We start from the raw sequence: 25,489 nt of genomic DNA on the forward strand, positions 1-25,489 counted from the left end.
CTGCATCAGACGGTGCAGTGCTGAGTTTGAAGAACATTTCATGTTGAGCATATTTCTCAGTTACTGCTAGACACAACTCCCAAATTTTCTAGATTACTACTCCAACAGGCTTGTTCTCTCTCTCTCTCTCTCTCTCTCTCTCTCTCTCTCTCTCTCTCTCTCTCTCTCTCTCTCTCTATTCCCCCCTCCTTTTGGGCATTGTAGTTTGCAATATTGATACTGAAAGCTTTTCAAGAATATCCCTTATCTACAAGACTCAGATCTTATCCAGTGTGATCATTCCCAACTATTTTTGTCATAGCAGTCTCTTCTCTACCCTCAGCCCCACAAATATTTGTGGTTAATGAACTTAATCTTTGAGAGGGCAATCTTCCTTTGAATGTTTCTTCCTATTCCAAGTCCCCCACCCTCTCCTAGAGCAGGAAGTAGCACAGCATCAGGAGTTGGTGATTTGGACTGCCTGCATGCCCTCTATCACTTAGCCATAGTTCTGGGCCCCAGTCTGAGATTTCTAAGACTGAATTTTCCACTTATAATTTCAAAACTAATACTTCCTCAAACCAGTGAAAGTATGTGGTGAAATGACATTACTAAAATTTAGAACTTTATTCTTTTTCTACATAGGGTTCAGCAAACTTTTTATGTAAAGTTGTATTTGAGGCTTTGTATGCCACAAACCATCTGTATTATATAGTCTCCTCTCAGTATTTTTAAGGTAAAGGTAAAGGTAAAGGCCCTCCCGTTGAGCGTCGATTTGCTCGAGCGGGCCCAGTAACGTCTCCATTGGAGACTTTGTTGTTACTGTGTCTGGCATATCGAATACTCTCGGTAGCTTGCCGGGCTCTCCGAGAGGGGCGGAGGAATCGAACTCGGGTCGGCCATGTTGGCTGCTTGTAAGGCGAACGCCCTACCGCTGTACCACTTGAAAATCAAAAAAATCACTGTTAGCTCATGAGTTACATGGAACAGACTATAACCAGCTCCATGTGCTATAATTTGCCAACCCCTGTTTTAGATACCAAGGTTTGAAAATCTGTTATTAATAATGTTCATAAAACAACCAGTGTGAATAAGTTGTATTACGTCACCATTAGCAGAAAGATGTATTTTTTTAATGACATATAGAATGAGTAAAGTGTTGTTTATGTAACTACTGTGAGCTTTACCAGGCCTTCCCATCCAGGTGGTTTTGCAGGTGTAGCCTAGGGCACTGAGAACTGGGGGTCTCTGTACTGTGTAGTCTGACTGGATGGTAAGCTCCATGAGGGCAAGGAGTGGTGTTGGTGTTCCCTGCTGCATTCCCTGGACACTGATGGCTGCCTGGGCAAATGAGAATTCTGACATATGACTTGTAGGCTTGTCATTTAGTCTGGGAAGCTGTCCCATCTTTCAGTACCAGGCTATCTGTATCTCTCTTTTCTCTGTTCATGTATCTCCATGCCAGGCACTGTTCTAAGGGTTTTATTCTTCCTTACCAACCAGGTAAGGCCTCTCAGTTGCAGATGAGAGGTCAAGATCACGTGTCTAGTTGAGGGAGAGCCAAGATAGGAGCCTTCTGGCTCTGCCCCTGGGACTCTGGTACTCCACAGGAGACATAGAGATTCAGCTCCTTCATATCACCATTAGGCTTCCTTCTCCACACAGACTTGAAAAATACTTCGAGATTTCAAAATCCCATCAGCCTGTGAGGTATGAAAATGTATTGTAGGACAGATATACCACTTTGTCAAGACTTGCTGGACTCTGTGCGGTTAAAATTAGTATATCTTATTGCACATGAATTATGCCTCTGTAAAGTTAATTTTTTTAATATTCTAATCACAAAGTCAAATGTGATTTGAAAGGCTTTAGAGAAGAAACAGTGTAGAGAAAGAAATCTTCATCAATCAAAGAAAAAGTCTAACCTCTTCCAAAATTAGTTTTCATGGCTTTTTTCTTTTTTGTTTTATTTTGTTTTTTCTGAACTTTTTGAAAATTGAGAGCAATTCTACTTTGGTTTTTCTCCCCAGGGAAAGGAAAAGCTCTTCAACGCAAGATGAAAGCACCTAAGAAGCAAGAGGAAAGGGAGAAGAAGGGAAAAGGAAAAGTCCAGGAAGATGAGCTGAAGGACTCCTTGGCTGACGATGACAGCTCCTCCACTACCACAGAGACCTCCAACCCCGACACAGAGCCTCTCCTCAAGGAGGTAAGCAGAGGCCTTCCAGACAGCACACATGAGAAAGCTGTGTCTCCTCGGCATAGCTCATATGCCCAGCTTCCAGCCATGACAGACTGCTTCTATCTGATGTTTCTGTACAGGTTTTGAGGATTAGTTCTCCACGTGCCTGGACAGAGCATTCACAGATCTAGGGGTGAACATCCTATCCCCCCCCCCCCCCCCCAGGAAATAGCATTAGGAAGATGCTAATCAAAGAAAATAGAACTTGTAATTATCGCTTGAAAGTTAAGGACTCTGGAATAACAGCTTCTCTAGCCCATGAAGTTTGTTTCAGATTTTACTATCAGGGGCCAGAGCAATAGTACAGCAAGTCAGGTGCTTGCCTGGCATGTGGTTAACCCAGGTTCAATTCCCGGCATCCCATACGTTCCCCCATGCACCACTAGGAGTGATCCCCAAGTGCAGAGCCAGGAGTAACCTCTGAGCATTGCCAAGTGTGGCCCAAAAATAAAATAAATTTTAAAGTATTTTTTTTACTATCAAGAGTCTAGAAGGAATTATACCATGTTAACTATATTGGACTTGCCCTGTCATCTCTCTGCTAATACAGTGGGCTTCATTCATTGGCAGCTTGCTATGTTTGGTGCCCATGTAGATAGGACAGTGACCTGGTGGGAGTGTTGCCCAGAGAAAGGGAAGTATAGCCTGGGCTTTGGCAGTCACCTGGAACCAGGGACTCAGCTCAGCACACATGAACAAGCTGAGAGCTGCTTCATCCTCGCACTCCTCAGCTCTCAGCAAGGCCCTGAGCCCACTGGCCCTGCACAGAGCCTGGCACCCACCCAGTGGGTGTTAGGTAAATGTAGGATGGGGTTACTGTTGGGTGTGTCCCAGAAGGAGTAAAAAATGGATACAGAGAAGACAGGGTACAACTCTGCTTTGGCTTTTTTTTTTTTTAGGTAAATATATTTCCGATTTAAAATGGTCCTGTTATAGTTTTTAATTTTGTGGAACCAAATTTCCTTTGTAGTTTTAATCTAGGGACCTAAGAAATCATTTCTTAAAGACATCCAACTATGTAAAGGTAAAGGTAAAGGCCCTCCCGTTGATCGTCGATTTGCTCGAGCGGGCCCAGTAACGTCTCCATTGGAGACTTTGTTGTTACTGTGTCTGGCATATCGAATACTCTCGGTAGCTTGCCAGGCTCTCCGAGAGGGGCGGAGGAATCGAACTCGGGTCGGCCATGTTGGCCGCTTGTAAGGCGAACACCCTACCCGCTGTGCTATCGCTCCAGCCCATCCAACTATGTAATCTACATATATTAATTTTCTAAATAAAATTCCTAAATATGGGACAGAAGATATGGTCTCCTAAGCCCTCCTGGAATGATCTCTGAGCAACACCAGGTGTGACCCCCAAAAAAGGAGAAAAAATTTTAATTTCCAGATAACATTTTTCTTGCCAAGTTCCTCTGCGTCCTTCACATTTGCTCTGCTGTTCTATACTCTCTGTGCCATTCATAGCTAGCATGGGAGTTCTGCATTTAGATCCATTTTCCTTTTATGTCTTTCCAGTATTTTTCCTAACCATGCAGTGACCTCTCTAGCTGAGTCATCTGCCAGCCTTCTCTCTGCACCCACTGGCATAATTCTTAACTTTTGTTTTCCCTCTCTTGTGCATCTTCTTCCCTGGCATTTTTTTTCCTTATAGACACAGCTCAGAGATGACAGTCTCCATGCTTATTACCCTCATATCCTCTGATGCATTGTGGTTCCTCGGCACTCTTTAAAATGCAGGTGCTTTTATTTTTTTCATGACTGATGTTTGTGCCAACTGTCTGTATTTTCTTTCCACTTGTTCTCAAACTTCAGCAAGTCATTTTCTCATGTCCTGTCTTTTATTTTACCCTTCATTTAGTACCACTGTGTGGAGCTCTAGGCTTTGTCCTTGGTCCTTTGGAAATAACAGTGGTCTGATAGACTATGTTCTTGTTCTCCAAGAGTTCACAGTTTACACAGTTCTTGAAATGCTTCCTGAATAATTCAGGATCATTTCAAATATAGTATGGGCAGGAAAATGTTTTAGCCTTTTTTTATAATTTCTGGGGGGTTGGGAGGCAGGTGTTTTTTATTTATTTTTAACACTTAAATAGATTAGCCTGTTTAAAACTGCTTTAATAGCCACAAGTACAATCCCAAATGGTATTGCATAGCTTTTTTAAAATTTGTTTTCACATGTTCCTTTTTAATTGTCACTGTTTAACCTATATAGATTTCTGGGGTTGGGAGTGGAAAAAGTTTAAGAAACCCTGTTCCAGTTATAAGCTGTGCTTATCACTCTACCCATGTCCACAGATGTTCTCATTTATCGCATGTGACCTTCCCCTGTCCGTGTGTATTCATGAACACAGTAATACCCAATCTGTGATAAAGAACAAAATTGTTTTTAAACTTCTGGCATATATGTATTGCTACAACCCATGAATAGAACATACCCTCTCCTCATAAAACTATGTCTAATCTTGGTATTTAGGCCTTGGACTTGATCCCCAGCACCAGAAAGAAAGAAAAAAAAGGAGAAAAAAAAAAAAGTAAATTGGACATGCCCTGTTCAGGAGACAAAGTCATTGATCTCGTGCTTAGATGCTGCAGCAGTTTCAAGTTACTATACAAATGTCTAAGCACAGTTTCTGTACAGGGATTGTTAGATCATTTGTATTGTAGTTCTAAGTGAACTCTTCTTTTATTCTAAAGGCAAGATTTGTTGCCCCAATCCATTTTTTTTCCTTTTTTTTTAATTGGATCACCATGAGATGCAGTTACAGACTTATAAACATTCATGATTACGATTCAGTCATACAATGATCGAGCAGCCATCCCTCCACCAGTGCCCGTTCTCCACCACCAATGTTCCTAGTATCCCTCCCGCCACCCCCACCCCTTCCACACCCTGCCTCTGTGGCAAGCACATTCCCTCTTACTCTTTCTTTCCTTTTGGGTATTATAGTTTGCAATACAGGTACTAAGAGGCCATTGTGTTTGGTCCATACTCTTCTTTGAGCACACATCTCCCATCCTGAATGATCCCTTCAACCATCGTTTACTTAGTGGTCCCTTCTCTGTTCCAACTGCCTTTTCCCCAAGCATGTGAGAGTGGCTTCCAAGCCATGGTGCAGTCCTCCTGCCCTTATCTCTATTGTCCTTAGATGTTAGTCTCCTATTTTGTTACTTTATATTCCACAAATGAGTGCACTCATTCCATGTCCTTCTCTGACTCATTTCACTTAGCATGATACTCTCCATGTCCATCCACTTATATGCAGATTTCATGATTTCATCTTTTCTAATAACTTCAAAGTATTCCACTGTATAGATGTACCAAAGTTTCTTTAACCAGTCATCTGTTCCCAGAAGTGGTATTGCTGGGTCATAAGGGAGCTTAATTTTTAGTTTCTGGAGGAATGTCCATATTGTTTTCCCAAAAGGCTGGACCAGTCATGTCCCCCAATTCTTGAAAAGAAATAAATTACTAATGCTACCACCCCAGTCAGTATGTAAATTAAAATGTCATTCTCTATAACTCAAATTCACCAAAAGATCACTGTCACTGTCCTCCCGTTGTTCATCGATTTGCTTGAGCGGGCCCAGTAACGTGTCCATTGTGACACTTGTTACTGTGTTTGGCATTTCGAATACATCACGAGTTGCTTGCCAGGCTTTGCCGTGTGGGCGAGATACTCTCGGTAGTTTGCCAGGCTCTCCGAGAGGGGCAGAGGAATCGAACCTGGGTCCACCGGGTCGGCCGCATGCAAGGCAAACACCCTACCCGCTGTGCTATCGCTCCAGCCCCACCAAAAGATAATTATAATAAATGAAAGACTGATAAAAATGACAGAATTGTAATAGAGATGGGTAAATTTAAAGAAGGGAGTTTAGGGGCCAGAGCAGTAGTACTGTGGGCACTTGCCTTCCACACGGCCAGCCCAGGTTCACTCCCCAGCATCCCATATGGTCCCCCTGAGCACCTCTAACAGTAATTCCTGGGCTGGAGAGATAGCACAGTGGATAGGGCGTTTGCCTTGCACGCGGCCGACCTGGGTTCAATTCCCAGCATCCCATATTATGGTCCTCTAGCATTGCCAGGAGTGACTCCTGAGTGCAGAGCCAGAAGTAACCCCTGTGCATCACCAGGTGTGACCCAAAAAGCAAAAAAAAAAAAAAAAAAGAGTAATTCCTGAGTGCAAGGCCAAGAGTAACCCCTGGGTATCACCAGCTGTGGCTCAAAACACAATAATAATAAAGAAGGGAGCTTGTTATTTTTTTATACAAATGTTATGATTTTCTGTTTCATCTTTTTGTGCCTCTGTCTTCAAGTAGGACAGTATCAATTTTTACTCATCCTTATCAGCTGTTAAATGTGCTTTTTTTTTTTTAATTTTTCAGGATACAGAAAAGCAGAAGGGAAAACAAGCCATGCCTGAAAAACATGAAAATGAAATGTCTCAAACAAAGCAAAAAAGCAAAAAACTTTTAAGTGTTAAAAAAGAAATCCCAACAGATGTGAAACCCAGGTAAGAAAAGTAAATGGCAACAGAGAAATAAGATATAGAAAAAAAGTTACTAGGGAGAAAACCAGGCAAGAGTTTTGGTTGGTTGGTTGGTGTGTGTATAGGGATTTGTTTTTATTTTTAACAAAACCCATGTACTGATCACATATCACATTCTCGCTTTCTTTTTCTTTTCTTTTTTTTTTGGTGGGGGGGGCACACCTGGGGATGCTAGAGATCGAATCTGGGTCACCCGCATGCAAAGCAAGCACCTTATCACACTGTGCTCTCGTATAATACTCACTGTCTATGGTGAAGGCAGCCACATTCTTCCAATTCAGATGTGTAAAAGGTAGCATTAGCAACTTATTTCAATAATTTAGGTGATGCCTGCTTCTCTCCCGCAGATGTGGCTGGAGGTTTTGAGACTGGTGGGTGAGTGAGCGTGGATCCCAGGCTAGGGATGGGGAGATGCAGACAGATACTTGCAGGGTCCCGGGAGTCACAATGCAAACATGCCCCAGTGGCCTGACAGTAAAGGGGGGCTTCCCCAAAGTGATTATTTCTAATAGGGAAAGTTAAAAGGTAGTACAAGTGCCAGAATTTAGTTCTGTTCATGTGTGTTTATCTGGGGATAGAGGGAGGCTAAGGGCTGAGTAAATAAATCAGCAGTTATCAAAATAAAGAATAACTTTCCTACTCCCACACTTATAATCAGCTCACTGAAAGGTAACTCATATCAACCCGTCTTTTCTTTTTTTTTTTCCCCCTTCTTCAAAGATGGAGCTTTTGAGGCCAGAGAGATAGTCCGATGCGTAGGGCACTCATCTTGATTACAGCCGACCCTGGTTCAATTCCAGCACCACATAACATCCCTTGAGCACCCTGAGTACAGAGTTAGGCGTGAGATAGATGTGAGCCAAAAAAACAAACTATAAAGATGGAGCTTTAAATAAGCCTTTTAGAAGTCAGAGGGGTTTGTGTCTTTTTTTTTTTTATTTATAAAACAGTAACAGTATCACCCCATAACTAGTGGGGGGGGTTTTCTCTCTTTTTTGGGTCACACCTGGCAATGCTCATGGGCTACTCCTAATTCTGCACTTAGGAATTACTCCTAGCAGTGCTCAGGGCACCATACAGGATGCCAGGGATCAAATCCAGATTAGCCACATGCAAGGCAAACGCTTTATTCATTATACTATTGCTCTAGTCCCACTAGTAGTGGATTTTCATATTAGTTTTGTTATCCTGCCTCTGCCTTAATTTTTATTTATTTGGGATCAACCAGTACCTTTTGTATTTCTGGTTAGCTCTTATATTAATTCCATGTGTAATACCCAATTGTGTGAAAATGTGTGAAATATTGAAAAACAAAAAAATTAAAAGAAATTGACCCTTGCCCTTTACCTTATTAAATTTTTTTAATAATAACCTATTTATAGAAGTACTTTATTAATGAGATCACACTTTTTGCATTGTTCTATTTACTTTTTGGAAAGGGTCCTATGGTGGAAAGGGCAGGGGGTACTGTGGATCTGGACACTTTAAGCTGTTTTGCCATTCGAAATTACTAAGTGGACTCTGTCCCAGAACCTAGCAGAAATTGGTTCCTTCTAGAAGTGAGAACTTGGGGGCAGTGAAAGGAAAACGATGATATGCAAAAAGAATCTGAAGAATTGGATGAGGGAAGGCCGGAGAGGTATAGCAGTCATGAGGGATGAGGACACAAAGTCCATTAAGATGAAAACTGCCAGAGATATGTCCTTTTTACTACTAATATTAACCTGCGGACTCAGGGAGATTTTTCAAGAAAAGCACTCTCTGCTCACTCATTCTTAAGCTAATTGCTTCCCAGTCTTCATGTTAGAAAGCACAGGAGTTTGGAAGGGGCAACTGAGTTCTGTCAGCTGCATTTTAGTCTTCAGAAATGCCCAGTGTTAATCCCTCTCAGAGACTTCCTCTTGGACACTACAGGCAGTTTTGTAAAGCATCTCTGTGCTTTACCTGATAACATGCCTAATGATGTGGGCTATCTGCCCAGTTCATATATCCAGCAGGTTTCTTCTCTTTCCCAAGAAGTCTGTGTTTTCTTCAGCAGCCTGTGAGCCTGTAAAGTAGCCTTTTGTACCTCCTGTTTGGGTGTGTTTTGTCTTGTTTTATTTTGTTTTGTTTGGGGACCAGACCTGACAGTTCTCAGGGCTTACTCCTGTCTCTACCCTCAGGAACCACTCCTGGTAGTGTCCGGGGCACCATATGGGATACCAGGGATCAAATCTGGGTTGACCACTTGCAAAGCAAGCACTCTACCCACTGTACTACCTCTTTGGCCCCTCCCATTTTGTTTAAGTACACTTGGTAATAAACAAGAGTGCACCCAAAAAATATCATACATTTGAAAATACTAAAATGGGTTTGTGGTATTGCCTAGCATTGACACTAGCTCAAAAATGAAGAAGAAAATTCATCTCACCCCACTTGGTTAAAAATTAGTGCTGGGGCTGGAGCGATAGCACAGCAGGTGGAGCACTTGCCTTGCAAGCGGCCGACCCGGGTTTGATTCTCAGCATCCTCTATGTTCCCCTGAGCACTGCCCGGAGTAATTCCTGAGTGCAGAGCCAGGAATAACCCCTGTGCATCACCGGGTGTGACTCAAAAAGCAAAAAAAAAAAAAATTAGTGCTACCACTCTGCAGTGGACCAGTGGGGTTTGTAGATAACCCAGGAACTGAGCCCTGTATTACTTTATAGTTCCCATGAGGATAAACATGTCCAAAGATTTGGATATTAGACTCTTGACATTCGTCAGTCTAAGAACTTTCAAAATTCCATGTTAAAGAATCCATTAGTGGTCAAGATGCTAAGAGAGACTCACAAGCAAAATGGTGTTGCACATAAAGACCACAGAATTACAAGTTTGTGCTAAAGCTTTATCCTGATTGTATGAGGTAGGTGCTCTAACTCATTCCATATTGTTAAGTAGCAGACCTCAGTTTACTGTGAGTACTCAAGATAGCAAAAGCTAAGTCTCCCAAGCAGCCCTACGCATGTCAGGAAGGATGGCAGTCCTCACTAAAGGCTTAGATAGCTGATGCTTTGGGAAGCCAGAATAGTAAATCATGTGATTAAAAATATAATCAGTAACTTCTGCTCTCTCCAGAACAAGGAAATAAATTTGAATTTTCCATTCACTGTTGCTTTGCAGTTCTCTAGAGTTATCATATACTTCCCCGTTGGAAAGTAAACAACGTAGAAATCTCCCAACCAAGATTCCTCTTCCAACTGCATTAACGAGTGGATCGAAATCACGAAATTCCCAGAAAACAAAAGGTATTTTCATTTTGGTCATATATATATTTTCATGACTCTAAATTAATACCTTCTTGACCATGAGTTACCAGTAATTGTTAAATTATTAGTCATAATATAGGGTTGTTTTCATTCTCACTGTAAGGCTCATTGAAATAGGCCTTGAAGAAAGGCATATTATATATAATGAAATAGGCCTTGAAAAATAGGCCTTGGGGCTGGAGCAATAGCACAAGTGGGTAGGGCGTTTGCCTTGCACATAGCTGCCCCGGGTTCAATTCCCAGCATTCCATATGGTCCCCCGAGCACCACCAGGAGTAATCCCTGAGCATCGCCGGGTGTGATGCAAAAAAAGAAAAGAAAAGAAAAATAGGCCTTGAAGAAAGGCCCATTAATGACTTACTTTCCTGATTTTTTCTGCAGGTACAAGTAAGTTAGTGGATAACAGGCCGCCTGCCCTATCAAAGTTCCTCCCAAACAGTCAAGAACTGGGCAACACCAGTAGCTCTGAAGGTGAAAAAGACTCTCCACCTCCAGAGTGGGATTCTGTGCCGATTCACAAGCCTGGGAGCTGTAAGTATGACTTGGAAACCTTTCTGCTCCGCCACTCACAACCTGCACCCACCCCAGGCATGAGAGCTCTGCAGGGCTGCTGCTGTCAGAACAACTGGGGCTAGCAGACACATGTCAGAAGAAGTCAGAGTACCTACACTACAGAACTCAGTAGATAATTCACATCGGAGCTGTGTTTCAAGCACACAAAAATTTTGCCTGATGTACAAAATGACATCTCACCTGTTAGGATTGTTTGACATGATGAAGAATTGGGGCTGGAGTGATAGCACAGTGGTAGGGTGTTTGCCTTGCACGCACCCAGCCCGGCAGAGCCGGGTTCTATTTCTCCGCCCCTCTCGGAGAGCCTGGCAAGCTACCCGTGACGCATTCAATATGCCAAACACAGTAACAACAACTCTCAAAATGGAGACGTTACAGAGCCCACTCGAGCAAATCGATGAACAATGGGAGGACAGTGTTTGTTTGTTTGTTTTTGTTTGTACAAAATGACATCTCACCTGTTAAGATTGTTTGAAATGATGAAGAATTTAAGTAGTGAGTATGTGACTGAGTCCTCAGTAAATTGAGGGCAAAAAACTTTTAAATGCAGGTGAGGTCTACATTAAACATGCCACATTTTGCATTTTTAAAAGTATATATAAATATACTGAAAAAATCAGTTCTCTCGGTTTAGACCTATAGTCCACTATTTGCCGCGAGCCTTTTTGGCACCTTTTAGTACTATTTTCTGTCTGGATGATAAATGATCCTAAATCCCTGATCATTCAAGACTTCTCGAATAAGTCTCTGAGTAGCCCCTGAGTTCAGGCCGAGTGCTTTTGATTCCTTAAAACTCTCAGAGGTTTCAACTGGACACTGATCCTCGGCTTACATTGAGCAGATGTAAGTGCCACTTCTACCAGAAGAAACTGCATTTCAGCACTGGGACAGCAGCTCCCTAGGAGTCCGCTTCATAGGGTTTTCTAGGCCCCAAGGGAACGGTCGCAAGTTGTGCTGCTATCAGTGGCACCCGGCTTTGTGCAGGCACAAGGGTCTGTTTGCCAAGCACAACCCTGAATCAGGACGGCTGGTCCTTGCAGTGGCCGTGAGTGGCACCTGAGGCCTGTGTTGAAATCAGTCTGGAGAGGATAAATGTGACAGAGAACAGCCCTGAGAAGAAAATGTGGCTCCCCAGGCCACCCAGGAAGACAGCCACTGAGGCCTCCAGAGCTGGAATCCTTTGCCACAAAATAACGTGCCTGACTCTCCTGCGTCTACAGGAAGGGGGGAAAAAAAACTTTTCTAAGGACTACCATACACTGGTCCCAAACCCTATAACCCCCTGCTTACACCACCAGCTTTACTAGAAAGTTCTCGCAGGACTCCATTATACATAAAATTCGGCTTCTTGAAGCCAGTGACATGCTCCTATCACTTGATCTTTTTGACCCATACTCCATTTCTCATCTCCTCTCCTCTGTTCATTTTTTTTTTCTTGCTTAGATCTTTTGTCTTCCAGGCAGCATTAAGGCCTATTAGCAGTACTTTGCTTGTTGATGTTCCTGAAGGGAAACACATTTTTCCCACTTTGTCTGCTTCAGGCAGCCTATTGCAATGCTCTGTATCCCAAGAAACCCTCTCATAGCACAGAGCTCCAGGTCATAGGAAATACTGAGAAAATTTCCCTACAAATAATCTGACGATTTAGTTTTTTTATTTTGTTTTGGGATTCGGTTTTAGGCCACACCTGATGATGTTCAGGAGGTTACTCCTGGCTCTGATTACTGAGTGGAAATCACTCCTGGTGGTACTCAGGGGACCATATGAGATGCCGAGGATCAAACCCAGGTCAGCCACGGGCAAGACTGGTGCCTTATCCACTGTTCTACCACTCTGGTTCCAATCTGACAATTTAGAAAGACAAAAATTATCAGGGGTATTCAAAGAAAAGGCAAATAGGAGTCAGAAAGATAACTGGAACCGGGAGCAGCTCCTGGTTTGATCCCCGTAACTCATACCCCCCCTCCCAACCACCATCACCAAGCACTACTGTCTGATGCAACTGGACCCCAGCACTGCACTGCCAGGCCCAAACACAGAATGTCAGACTCCCTTGCAGATGGCCAAGCATCACCAGTAGTGTATCCAGAGCTCCAGAGCACTACAGGGAGGACTCAGAAGAGAATGAAAAGGGCTGCGGCTATGCATTAGCAGAGCACTTGCACTGCTACTGGGAGGCCTTGGGTCAGTTACCAGCATCATGGATAGAAGGAGGAGAAGAGGGAAGAAAGGAGAAGAAAGGGAAAATGAAGGTGAGAGAGATAGTGCATGGAGTAAGGTTGCTGCTTTGCACACCGCCTATCCTGATTTGATCCTGAGCACTATCAAAAGTGATTCCTGAGCACAGAGGCCATAGTAAGCCATAAGCACCACCAGACGGTGGCCCCAAAAGCAAAAGTCTTTTGGACTGGAGAGATAGTACAACAGGTGGAGTGTTTGCCTTGTACCCAGTCCGCCTCGGTTAGATCTCCAGCATCCCCCGTATGGTCCCCCAAGCACTGCCAGGAGTAGGAGTACTTCCTGAACACAGAGCCAAGAGTAACCCCCGAGCATTGCCAGTTTGACCCAAAAGCAACAACCACCAATAAAAGGTGTTTTTAGGGAGGAAAGCAAATAGAAATCCTGAGGAGGGAAATTTATTCATACTTGAACCAGAATGGCCTCTACTAGCACATGCAGTGCTGTGTTTGGCTTCCTTCTTCCCTCCCCCCATCTTACTCCTACCCATTTTATGCCATCAGATTGTCTAGCTTTCCCTCACTACCCCTGCTGCATGCCAGCAACATCGCATGCTCCCTAGCACTGAGGCCATGAAACATTCCGCAGCAAGGAGTGCTGCTGGGGCATGCACGGCCTGTTCCGATCACCACACCTGGAGAGGTCTGAGCATGCGCCTACCCAGGAGATGACGGGCCATGAGCTGAAGCCAGTAGGGGAATGTACTCACCCCGCAACAATGGAAAAAAGACAAAGATGTGATTCAGGGCCAACAATGTGGGAGTAGGTGAGAGACAACTCCCAGAAGAGGGACGAGATGACACCCAAGATGGGGCATGAAGAGCCAGAGCTTAAGGGAGAAAGTGCCTCACTTGGCAGTGTCATGACTGGGACCTTGGCCCTGCCTTGTCTAGGTCCTGAGCCCTGCGGGCTTAATGTTGGAGACAGTGGTAGGAGAAATGAGGACCAGTTCCAGAAGTGACAAACCTTTCACAGGAACAAGGAGCTGAGCAGGCTGTCCGCACCATAAATGAAGCCTGCACCGCCATGAGAGCAGTAGGAAGAATCAAGTGGAAACCCAACAAGCTGATCCAGGGTGCACTGGGCACAGCCGGGGGTGTTAGGGCTGGTGGTCATTTTGTGCCAGAGTGAGTGGGCAGCCTCACAGCTCTGGAGACTTCCCTGTCACCCGGGCCAAAGTTCTTTGCTTACATTTCTTTGTATCACAGAAGCTAGGATAGGATGAGGTATACGGACCTGTGTTTCCTACCTATAAGGTCTCTGTGTGGGAAATAAGTGCTGTGGTTGCTGTTAAGCATTACCCTGCAGGGCAGTGTGCATCTACTGTGGGCATCTGTACCTGGGGGAAAGGGCCTGTCGGGAGATGGGGAATGTCAGGCAGAGCAGGATGGGGGGAGGCGTGGAATGGTCCCCAAGCTTGCCCAGCCCTGTGGGATGTGGAAAAACCTCCTTCCAGCTAAAGTGAAGAGAAGGAAGACCCACTATCCTCAGGGCAGAGGAGACGGGACATGTCAGTGATTCCCGGAAAGCCATGAGAGATGCAGCTGCCTCTTTGGCTTGAAAACCTTTGACTTGAACAGAACACACATTAAACTTTTAATTTTGGGGGTGGAGGGTGCGAGGGCCACACCCAGCTGTACTCGGGGCCTCTTCCTGTCTCTGCACTCAGGGATCACTCCTGGCAGGCTCAGGGGATCATATGTGATGCTGGGGATCCAAGCCCAGTCAGCCCCATGCGAGGTAAGTGCCCTATCCACTGTGCAACTGCTCTGGGCCAAAACTTGAATGTTTTTCCTTTGTAGAAGTCCTTGCGTTCTACAGTTATGAGCTAGAACATCAAAGGCACACTATTTTTGAAAGCAAAGTATTTCATTTAATAAGATTTTTATTTTCATTTCCAGCTACCGACAGTCTTTATAAACTTTCTCTGCAAACCCTCAATGCAGACATTTTCTTAAAACAACGCCAGACCTCACCGACACCTGCCTCCCCGTCTCCGCCCGCAGCCCCCTGCCTGTTTGCATCCCGAAGCAGCTACAGCAGCATCGTCAACAGCAGCTGCAGCAGGTAACATTCTCTTCTTGGCAGTCAGCTCTGCAAAGCCTGCTGCTCGCCTGCGAGGCCCCTCAGGTCTGCTGTGTGCCAGTCCTGCCCTTGCGCGGCCAGCACCCCATCCTGCGGCCAGTGAAATGCAGCATTTCACTTCTGAGAATTACATTCAAGTTCAGAAGTCAGTAGTCACGCTAGGCATTAAAGGAAAATCTACAGATGTCTCGTGGTGATGATACAAAATATATCATAAAATATAAAAATATCCAAGAGATTTTTGCAGCTAGCTGATCTTTTTCAAGATTTATGAGTCTCTGGAACAAGACCAGTAGATGGGCTTACATGGCGGGAGCCTGCCTCTGTTTTACACTGTGTTCTCATTCTCCGGCTTGTTACAATGTGGTCTCAGAGCGTTTACATAAGGCTGGGCTGGGTTGTGCTGTTTCCCCCGGCATGCAGCCTGGCCCCACCTGGGTCCATTGCCCTTGGCAGCAGTGCCTGGGCTCAGGCCTGCACAGGGATGGTGCTGACTGGAATGATTTCTGTCTGCTTCTTCCCTCCAGTGACCCTAAATCAAAGACATCAAGTGGAAGCAAACACAAATTGACGAAAGCAGCCTCACTCCCTGGCAAGAACGGCAACCCCACTTTTGCTGCAGTCACAGCCGGGTATGACAAGAGCCCAGGTGAGTATGTCCGAAGACCTCTTACATCTGGGCATTGGGCTGAGTGGAATGGTTTGCCTTTGATTGACCGCATGTCCATTGTTGCAGGTGGCAATGGCTTTGCTAATAAAGTTTCTTCCAACAAAAGCGAGTTTCCTGGCAGCCTTGGCATTTCACACACTCCTGTTGACAGCGACGGCTCAGACAGGTACAGTAGACCCTTCTTGACCGATGGATAGCTTCTGCAGTCAAGTCAGCGCCTTCTGTCCCAGGTGAAGGTGGGCAGTTGTCTGAAGAGGTTGAGCACCTCTGAAACTCTCCTGTCAGGTGAATGCAGCAAACCTGGTTTCCTGACAGAGTCAGAGGGAAGGAAGCCCATGTGACACGTCCAGCAGAAAGACATAGGTGTCTTACATGAGACGTGGTTTCATCCTTCTCAGAGACAGGGTGGGATCTGATCATGAAACAGAGCTAGAATGTATTTATAACTAATCGGAGCAAGCACTCACGGAAAGCCGTGAGTTGTCGGACCCAGAGCCTTTGCACATGCTCACTGACAATGCAGAGATTGTGCAGGCTCAAGCTCCCAGACAAGAGTATAACAGCAGTAAGAGAGCTCAAATTTTACCTGCTTTGCACTCAAGGAATTGAATCCTAGATTTGAAGAAGTTTCTTAATTTAAAGGACTTTTTTGAGAATTATTTTCTATCTAAAACATTGTTCAAACTGAAAATAAACAGAAGGGAAGAAGTGTTTCCCCTGCACACCCTTTGCTTTGTACTGGGCTCTCGGCTCATGACAGGGTGGTAGGGCCTCGAAATCCTCTGTGCCCTGATCCTTTGTGGTATAAAAACTGTTTCTCAGTTCTGCCTTCTGTCTCCGTTTTTAATATTTGAGTATCCCCAGTTGAAGTGGCAGCTGCTGTTTGTGAAGTTCTGTGTAATGAGCCTGTTTCCACTAACCATCATCAATTTGTGTGTGTTGCCTTTTCCTCTCGTAACATTCAGCTCGGGTTTGTGGAGTCCCGTCAGCAACCCCAGCAGCCCCGACTTCACTCCCCTCAATTCCTTCTCGGCCTTTGGAAATTCTTTTAACCTAACTGGTGGTGAGTGTTTAACACTAGAACTGTAACTAATAAGCCTGTAGACAAGGAAGGGAGTTTAGCTTGCTGTGCAGAGAAACATGCTGGAACAGAGAGGAAAGCCTGGTTACCATCTAGTGATCATTTTTACTATCTTCCTACTTACAGTTAGGTGCTCATAGACATACTGTGTACGGGCTGAGTTTAGGGGTGTGGGTCTGGTTTTATTTTTCTGGATGCTTGTTCAAGAACCCTCATCCACTGGGCACTTCAGTGGGTCTGTGCAGAGCCTAGCAAGACAGTTCATGAGGAGGAGGCTGCTCGAGAGGCTCTCGGAAAGGCACACCGTCCCCCATCCAGTCCTGGGGACAGGAACAGCGTGATGCTATGCAAGTCCCAGCAGTTCTCAGTTCTCTGTTCCCCAGTGCTTATTTTAGAGCTTTGAGGAAGAATGCTGTGCCTGAACCATGACCCCTAGCTGTATGGGGCTCCTTATTTTTTCTTGATGTCCAGTGTTAGAAGCAACAGTGAGAGGGTTTCTTTTTTGGGGGAGATTGGGGGGTTGTTTTGTTTTGTTTTGTTTTTGCTAATAATCTTGATGCTAGAGTTCGGGGAGGGGGTTTACAGTTGATGTCATCGGGTGATAGATAATATGCCTACAGTATTCACATTGCGTGCTTGAGTTCCCTCAGCCCTCGGGAATACAGCGGGAACCAACAGAGTGGGTCTGAGGACTCCCGGTAACTACAATACTCTTACCACTGAGTTAATGCACCATCTAATCCTAGATGAGCTTGGCAAAGTGGAATACGGCCTTGACGATTGCTTCCTTGTTTGCAGAAGTTTTCAGTAAACTTGGGTTACCGCGATCGTGCAATCAGGCGTCCCAGAGAAGCTGGAACGAGTTCAGCAGTAGCCCTTCATACCTTTGGGATTCTGCAGGAACAGACACCAGCCCTTCCTGGCCTGCTAGTTCCAGTTCCCCCACCCACACAGCCACAGTGAGTACCGAGCCTGTGCTCTCGATCTTCACAGCCATTGCTGCCACTTGGATGGCACTGAAGTGTTCTAAAAGGCAAACAGCCCCTTGGAAGAGTGGGTCACTGTTTTCATCCCTCTGTCTTTCTATGCCACCAGACTTACGGGGACTCTGAGAGCTGTGATCATACAGGAATTGTGGAGAAAACAAATGGGCAGCTGTAGGATTGATCTCTGAATCCTCCTAGCAGATTAATCACAGTCATTCCAACCTCTTCCTGATCTGGAACTTAGACCACAAGTAGCACTGTAACACTGTTCATCGATTTGCTCGAGCAGGCACCAGTAATGTTGCCATTGTGAGACTTGTTACTGTTTTTGGCATATTGAATATGCCATGGGGAGATTGCCAGTCTCTGCCATGCAGGCAGGATACTCTGGGTAGCTTTCAGGGCTCTCTGAGAGGGACGGAGGAATCGAACCACGTGCAGGACAAGTGCCCTACCCGCTGTGCTATCGCTCTAGCCCTATCTCCTCTGCTATCAGGCTGGAGCAATAGCAGGGCTAGACCACAAGTACCTCTATAATTCCCAGGTTCTGTCTCTTCCAGTCAGACAGTGGCTGTGCTTCACCATCTTCACAGGGCAGCTACTTGCTGGGTGATAAGAGGCACTTGAGTCTTAAGTTGTTAGGAGGAAAATTTGTTAGGAGGAAAATTCAGCTGAAAAGCAAAGATGGTGCTTTAGTGTCAGGGCAATATAAAATAAGTTAGGGAACATTCCCATCTTTATTTATTTTTTTCAAAGGTTTAAAAGGGATGAATATTAAATCTTTGAATTTACCAGTTTTGTCCTGCACTTCATTTTGATTCGTTTCGTTTTGGGATCACATCCGACCATGCTCAGGGGTTACTCCTGGCTTTGCACTCAGGAATCACTCCTGGCAGTGCTCAGGAGACCATATGGGATGCTGGGGGTTGAACCCTAGTCGGCCACATGCAAAGCAAGCACCCTACCCTTTCTACTATCTCTCCAGCCCTGAACTATTCTTTTTGGGTGGGGGGATGGGAGTGGATATATTTTATTTCTGTTTCAAATCCCTTACTAGTGAATGGGCTCTTCAAGAAATCTGATTAAGTATTGGAATATAGTATAGTAAAAGTAAAGTAAAGGCCCTCCCGTTGATCATCGATTTGCTCGAGCGGGCCCAGTAACGTCTCCATTGGAGACTTTGTTGTTACTGTGTCTGGCATATCGAATACTCTCGGTAGCTTGCCAGGCTCTCCGAGAGGGGCAGAGGAATCAAACTCGGGTCGGCCATGTTGGCTGCGTGCAAGGCAGACGCCCTACCTGCTGTGTATGATTCTAGGAATTTGCCATTTCTTACACATTTTAATTTGTTGGTGCTGCTTAATCATAATAGTCTCTTATAAGTCTGTTTCTCTAACATTAGTTGAAACTTCTTTTTTTTCTCTGTTTTTACTTATCTGACCTTCTCCCTTTTTTCAGTTAACTAAAAATTTGTAAATTTCATTCAATAAAATTAAAAAAAATTTTTTAATTTCATTTATCATTTCAGAGAACCACTCTTGTTTTGTTTACTTCTCTATTGTCTTCCTTTCTAATCCATTTCTCTTTCCTCAGATCTTTGGTTTTCTTCCTTCTGATATGGGGGTCTCATTTTTTGTGTTTCTTCTAGTTCAGTAGGTGTGAAGTTTGGTTGAGGTTGTTCTTGTTTCTTAAGTTAAACCAGCATTATTATAAGCATTTTGATTTTGATTTGTCTCCAGGTATTTTTTTTCTAACTTAATTTTCTTATTGATGCAATTGTTGTTCAATAGTTGGGGCTGGAGTAATAGTACAGTGGGCAGGGCGTTTGCCTTGCACATGTCCGACCCAGATTCGATTCCCAGCATCCCATATGGTCCCCTGAGCACCGCCAGGAGTAATTCCTGAATACAGAGCTAGGAGTAACCCCTGTGCATCACCAGGTGTGACCCAAAAAGCAAAAACAAAAACAAAAAAATCGTTGTTCAATAGCATATTGTTACTCTTTCATAGATTTGTGGAGCTTTGGAATTTTTGTTTGTAATTTATTCTCATTTTATAACATCATGGTCAGAAAAGATATTTGAAATTATTTCAGTTTTCTTGAATTTAAGACTTATTTGTGTCCCCGCATTTGATATATCCTTGAGATTGTTCCATCAAGCATTCTGCTGGTTTTGGGTAGAGTGTTTTGTATATATATCCTAAACTTACCTATTCTGTTGTGTCATATATGGCTGTTTTCTTGTTAATTTTCTGTTTGGATGATCTATCCATTGATCTAAGTGGGTTATTGAGTGTATAGTAAATTCTCTATTATTATTATATTGCTGTCAATTTCTGCCTTGAGGTCTTTCGTTGTTTGCCTTATATATTTTGGTGCTCCTTTGTTGGATAATGGTTTTGTCTTTTATTGCAATCTTTTTTTTAATCTTTTTTTCCAGTTTTATTTATTTATTTATTTATTTTAAATTTTTATTAGTGAAACACCATGAGGTACAGTTGTAGACTTACAAATTTTTGTGCTTGGGTTTCAGTTATACAATGATCAAGTACCCATCCCTCCACCAGTGCCCATTCTCCACCACCACCAATCCCAGTATTCCTCCTACCCCCCATCCCCTCATCCCACCCTGCCTCTGTGGCAGGGCACTCCCTTTTGTTCTCTCTCTCCTTTTGTTATTGCAATCTTTGTTTTAAAGGGGTTTTCTGAACTTTCCTTTTCTTTTCATTTGCATGAAACTATTGCTTCACATTCTGGTATGTGTGAATCCTTACATTGAAATGAGTCTCTTGAGACAGAGAATTGGGGAAATTTTCTGCCAGTGAAGCAGGGTGAGGACCGTGATGTGGGTGGTGGAATATGTGCACTGGTGGAGGGATGGGTATTTAATCATTTTATGGCTGAATCTCAAACGTGAAAGCTTTGCAACTCTATCTCACAATGATACAATTTTTAAAAAAAGTAATGTGGAGTTCATGCTCAATTCAATCAGCTTAATTAATGGCTGAACAAATAGCAGTACTCCTATATTATTTTAGAAAGAAAAAGAAAAAAAAGAAATGAGTCTCTTGAAAGAATTCTATAGATAATGGGCTAGAGAGATAGTACGGTGGGTAAGGTACGCCTTGCCTTGTCTTGCAGTGTTTCCCCCCTCGATCCCTCACCTTGGTCAGGTTTGCTGAAAATTCTCAGTTTCAGTTGTCTCAAAGCATTTGTTATTCCCCTACAATGCTTTTTTCCCCTATCCTACATATGCAGATCATTATTCTGTATATGTTCCTTTCTTCTGACTTCACTTTAGCATGATGTCATCTTTTCTTACAGTCAAATAGTATTCTGTTGTGTAAATATATACCGGTTTTTTTCCAGTCATCTGTTCTTGGACACTTGGGTTATTTTCAGATTTTGGCTATTGTGCGTAGTGCTGCAGTGAGTGAACCTAGGCATGGAGATGTCTTTTTAGAATAGTTTTTGGCCCTTGAGGTAGATAACAAGAATTGAATTGCTTAGCTTTTTTCATATTATTTTCCAAAATGATTGAACCAGTCAATATTCCCACCAGCAGTAGATCAGGGTTCTTTCTTCCCTGCATCCATGCCAATACTGGTTCTTTTTGTCCCTTTGGGGGGTTTTGTTTATTTGTTTGTTTGGTTTTTTGTTTGTTTTGGGAGGGGGGTGTGAGGTGCCCACACATGATTGTGCTCAGGGCTTCCTCCTGGCTCTGTGCTCAAGGATCACTCCTGGCAGAGCTTGGGACCATATGGGGTGCTAGGGTTAGACCAGGTGGCCAGTGTGGCAAGGCAAGCGCCCTTTCTGCTGTATTATCCAGCCTCTCTTTTTTGTTAAGTGTGCCAGCCTCACCAGTGTGAGGTGATTTCTTACTGTTGTTTGGATTCGAGTTTCCCTGATGATCAGTGATGCAGAGTATGTTTTCATAGAACTATTGGCCATCTGCATGTCTTCTTTGGGGAATTGCCTGTTCATCTGTTCTCCCCGCATCTGTTCTCCCCCACCCCCATTTTTTTTTCTTTTTGGGTCACACCCAGCAATGCACAGGGGTTACTCCTGGCTGGTGCACTCAGGAATCACACCTGGCGGTGCTTGGGGGATCGTATGAGACACTGGGACTCGAACTCGTGTCGGCCACATGCAAGGCAAACGCCCTACCCGCTGTGCAATCGCTCCAGCCCCTGTTCTCCCCATTTTTTAATGAGGTTTTCTAATTAAGTTTTATGAGTACTTTTATTGCACATTAAAACTTAAACCCATTCAGCTACTGTGTTTTTGGAGAATTTAGTCTATTTATATTTAAGGTAGTTCTTGGTAGGTATTGTTAGATATTGATTGGTATGCATTGCCATTTGGTTCACTGTTTTCTGGTTTTATGATTCCTCTGTTACTCTCATTCTTCTCTCAAGTTCTCACCTTGTTTCTCCTGGGTTCGGTGAACTTTTTGTTTTGTTTTATTTTGCTTTGTGAAATAGCAAAATGGCAGTGCTCAGATCTATTCCAAGATCTCTTGGCAGGGGTCAGTCCCAGCGTGGATCCAGGGAGCTCATGGTGTGAGGTCTCAGGTGCTTCCTGCATATAGAGCGTGCACTGCAGCCCGTGGGGCTGCCTTTCTAGCCACTAATGAATGATAATCCTCCCTCTCCCTTTGAACTCTTTAGTAAGTGGTTTATTTGTTGGTTTGATGGGCTTTTTTGGTTTGTTTGGGGGCACCCAGCAATGCTCAAGGGCTATTCGAAACTGTTCAGGGGACCACATGGTGCCTGGGACTGACCCTGGGTCTTCTGCATGCAGACTGTGCCCGCAGCCCGCTGAGCTGGCTCTCTTTGGTTTACCTGGATTTGTTATTGTTTGGTTTGGCGGGGAGGGTACAGGGGCCACACTTGGTGGTGTTCAGGGCTTACTCATGGCTTTCAGGATCACTCCTGGCATGCTCAGGGGACCCTGTGTTGTACTGGGGGTCAAATCCAGGCAACTGTGTGCAAGGCAAACTCTCCTGTACTGTCTCTCCAGTCCTTACCTGGGTTTTAAGATCTTTTTCTGAGATTTTTCTTTTATTCATTTGTTCAGAGAAAATTCTGATTTTCCTGACTTAGTTTCGAGTATTAAGTAAATCCGCTCCCTCTCCCAATCTTACAGGCTACCTTGTATAAGCAATAGCCTTTGGGATACCCGCTGCCACCAGGGCTAGGTGCATGAGGGGCATCCCTTGAATATAGTGGTACCACCCCATGTGGACTACACACACTCATGCAGGGGTCAGGCTGCTGTGGGTGTGGGGCTGGGCTTTGAGCCCCATCCAGATGCAGCAGGGGGAAATTGGGTCTCCTGTTGGCCTGGCCCCAACTGCCCAGAAGGTGTCGGTAGAGTTCTCAGCAGAGTATACACAGTTCTGTAGACCACAGTGAGGGTTCCAAAACGGTGCTCGCCAGTGCTTCTGTCTCTTGCAGCATTCCAGTAATTTGCCATGTCTCATTAGGGAAGAAACCGTGTAGTTGTGACCCCACATCCCGTGACTGAGCATTCCAGACTGGTGTAGCATTTTACTCTGGGGCAGGGCATCTGTGTGCAAAGCCTCTGAGGACACGTTTCCTTCCCCTCAGTTCATGTTGTACATACTCCCCAGTGGCTTCGAGTACCACATGTTCCTGGCCTTGTCTTTATTGCACAGTATTCACAGAATGGGGTTCCTGAAGCAGGGGAGGGAGAGAGAGAGAGAGAGAGAGAAGAGAGAGAGAGAGAGAGAGAGAGAGAGAGAATGTGTTTTCCAAGAGGAAAATTCTTTTCAAGATGTGCAGTGAAGACATGCATGCCCGCCCTCGGCTGGGTTTTTTTCCCCACCTCCCCACCCTTTCTGTGCTGCCTTTTACTGTGGAAAATGTCTTCATCCAATTGTAAGGGTCTTTTTCAAAGGAAATTTTCTCTATTTCCATACACATAAATTTGTTTTGTCTGTGAGAGTATCAGGTTACTCGTACATAGTCATCTTGAAGCACTCCAAAAAAGAGAATCACAATTCTTACCAAGGAAAATAGTGGTTTCAGCTTTCACAACAGTTACTGCAGAAAAATATGATGCTAATAATGATTTTCTTTGTTGTAAAAGTTAGTAGTTTTCAAAGATTCTTAGTCAGGGGTGTGGCTCAGTAATAGAGCTTTGCATATGTGAGGGCCTCAGTTCAGTACCCAGCACAGTAGAAAGAAAAGGCATCTTCACTGTTGTTGAAAACAGGGCAGTTAGCTTTACTCCAGTCAGCCATACGAGTGCATTTTATTACAGCTTTTATTACAAAACCCAGACTTACTGGCCGGCTTACAGCTCTCCTTTTAGCATAAGAACCATCTGCACAGACTTCAAGGTGGCCCGATGTATAAAAAGCACTGGCTTTCTTTATTTTAAAAGAAATGTAGGCATTTAAAGACCCTGCCCTCATTTGTAGCATCACCCCTCTCTAATTACGTGCTCTGTCTGATTCTTCCCAGTCCATCCTCGGCAACACCAGCGGACTGTGGTCCACCACTCCCTTCAGCAGCTCCATCTGGTCCAGCAACCTCAGCAGCGCCCTTCCGTTCACCACTCCAGCAAACACGCTCACAGGGATCGGCCTCATGGGCACCGAGAACACCTCCGGGCCTCACACTCTATCTGCCTCGGGTCCCGCCGAAGATCTCGGGCAGCCCTACAACCCCTGGCGGATATGGAGCCCCACAATTGGAAGACGAGGCTCCGACCCCTGGCCTAATTCACACTTCCCTCATGAGAATTGAAATTAGGCCAAAAAAAAAGAGCGGGGGCCCCTTGTTGAGATCGTAACCTGTCAGTTTGGGAGACATCGCTCAAAGGCGCTCACTGCTGAGGCTCCCCACAGCCCACCCGCCTCATCTTCGCAAAATAGACTCAAGCAGGGCAGGCTTGTACCACTTGCTTCTTTCAGATCTTTCTTGCAATTATGATAATGAGATTTGCTGTTGTGCTTTTAGAGAGAAGTGTGAACTCAGCCACAAACTCTGGTAAGACCTGTACATTGGACAAGCTTAATTGTTACCAAGTTTCCACCACCCTTTATCTATATGAATACAAATTTGACATTACAGCTAAGGGAAAAAACCTGAGTTAATTCAAAAGTCCTGGCATGTGTCAATTTTATTAAATTACCAAATCTGGTTTTTAATAATTTCCCAATATTACACACCGAGATCTAATTTTAAAAATGTAAGAGGACTTTGTGCTGAAAAATAGAGTATTTTTTTAAAATAAGGCTGTGTCGGTTTAAAAGCAGATTACAGAAATGTAAGTCAACTTTAAGAACAGTGAATGAATGTAAAAACATTCCGTTGAGACCATATGCATTTTCTGTGCTGTTTGTACTTGAGGTATGTAACATTTGTATACCTGAATTTATTTTAAAGATAAACCGAAATGCACATAGCCGAGTCTTGGGATACAAGATTGAATGTGTATTTCTTTAAAATGCAACTTTGTGTTGTACTTTGAAATAAATGATGCTTTTTTTCAAAAGCCTTGAATTGTTGTGTGTCTTGTTATTTTCTATGCAAGGTTTGTTTCTCTGGGTTCTTTCAGATTTTCAAAATAAGCCATTACCTTATTGTATAGAACTGATAGGTAAAAGTAGTATTTGACTCTCCATGCCAGAATCCCCACAGTGGTTAAATTAATACTGGAACATTTCCATGGAAATCACTGCAAGTTAGAAAGCAGTTTACATATCTGAAATTTACTTTCCCTTTTAAATGTTGTCGGCCTTTTTCCAATTTCGAGACTCCCACATGTCCCC

General features: G+C 44.1%; 1 protein-coding gene across 1 annotated transcript in view; it reads left to right on the forward strand.

The window, feature by feature from the left end:
• Nucleotides 1–25,220, forward strand: part of TMEM131 (transmembrane protein 131) — a 194,796-nt gene extending 169,576 nt beyond the window's left edge. Inside the window, exons 32-41 of the mRNA XM_056123449.1 lie at nt 2,010–2,185; nt 6,601–6,728; nt 9,906–10,030; nt 10,433–10,582; nt 14,764–14,929; nt 15,475–15,596; nt 15,684–15,783; nt 16,583–16,680; nt 17,497–17,657; nt 24,177–25,220. Of these exons, the coding sequence (XP_055979424.1) occupies nt 2,010–2,185; nt 6,601–6,728; nt 9,906–10,030; nt 10,433–10,582; nt 14,764–14,929; nt 15,475–15,596; nt 15,684–15,783; nt 16,583–16,680; nt 17,497–17,657; nt 24,177–24,461 (1,511 nt within the window). The 3' untranslated portion in view covers nt 24,462–25,220. The remainder of the gene's footprint in view (nt 1–2,009; nt 2,186–6,600; nt 6,729–9,905; nt 10,031–10,432; nt 10,583–14,763; nt 14,930–15,474; nt 15,597–15,683; nt 15,784–16,582; nt 16,681–17,496; nt 17,658–24,176) is intronic.
• Nucleotides 25,221–25,489: the final 269 nt, after the last annotated feature.

This window comes from Sorex fumeus, unplaced genomic scaffold, assembly GCF_029834395.1.
Source record: "Sorex fumeus unplaced genomic scaffold, SorFum_2.1 ptg000006l, whole genome shotgun sequence".
In the NCBI taxonomy this organism is placed as follows: domain Eukaryota; kingdom Metazoa; phylum Chordata; class Mammalia; order Eulipotyphla; family Soricidae; genus Sorex; species Sorex fumeus.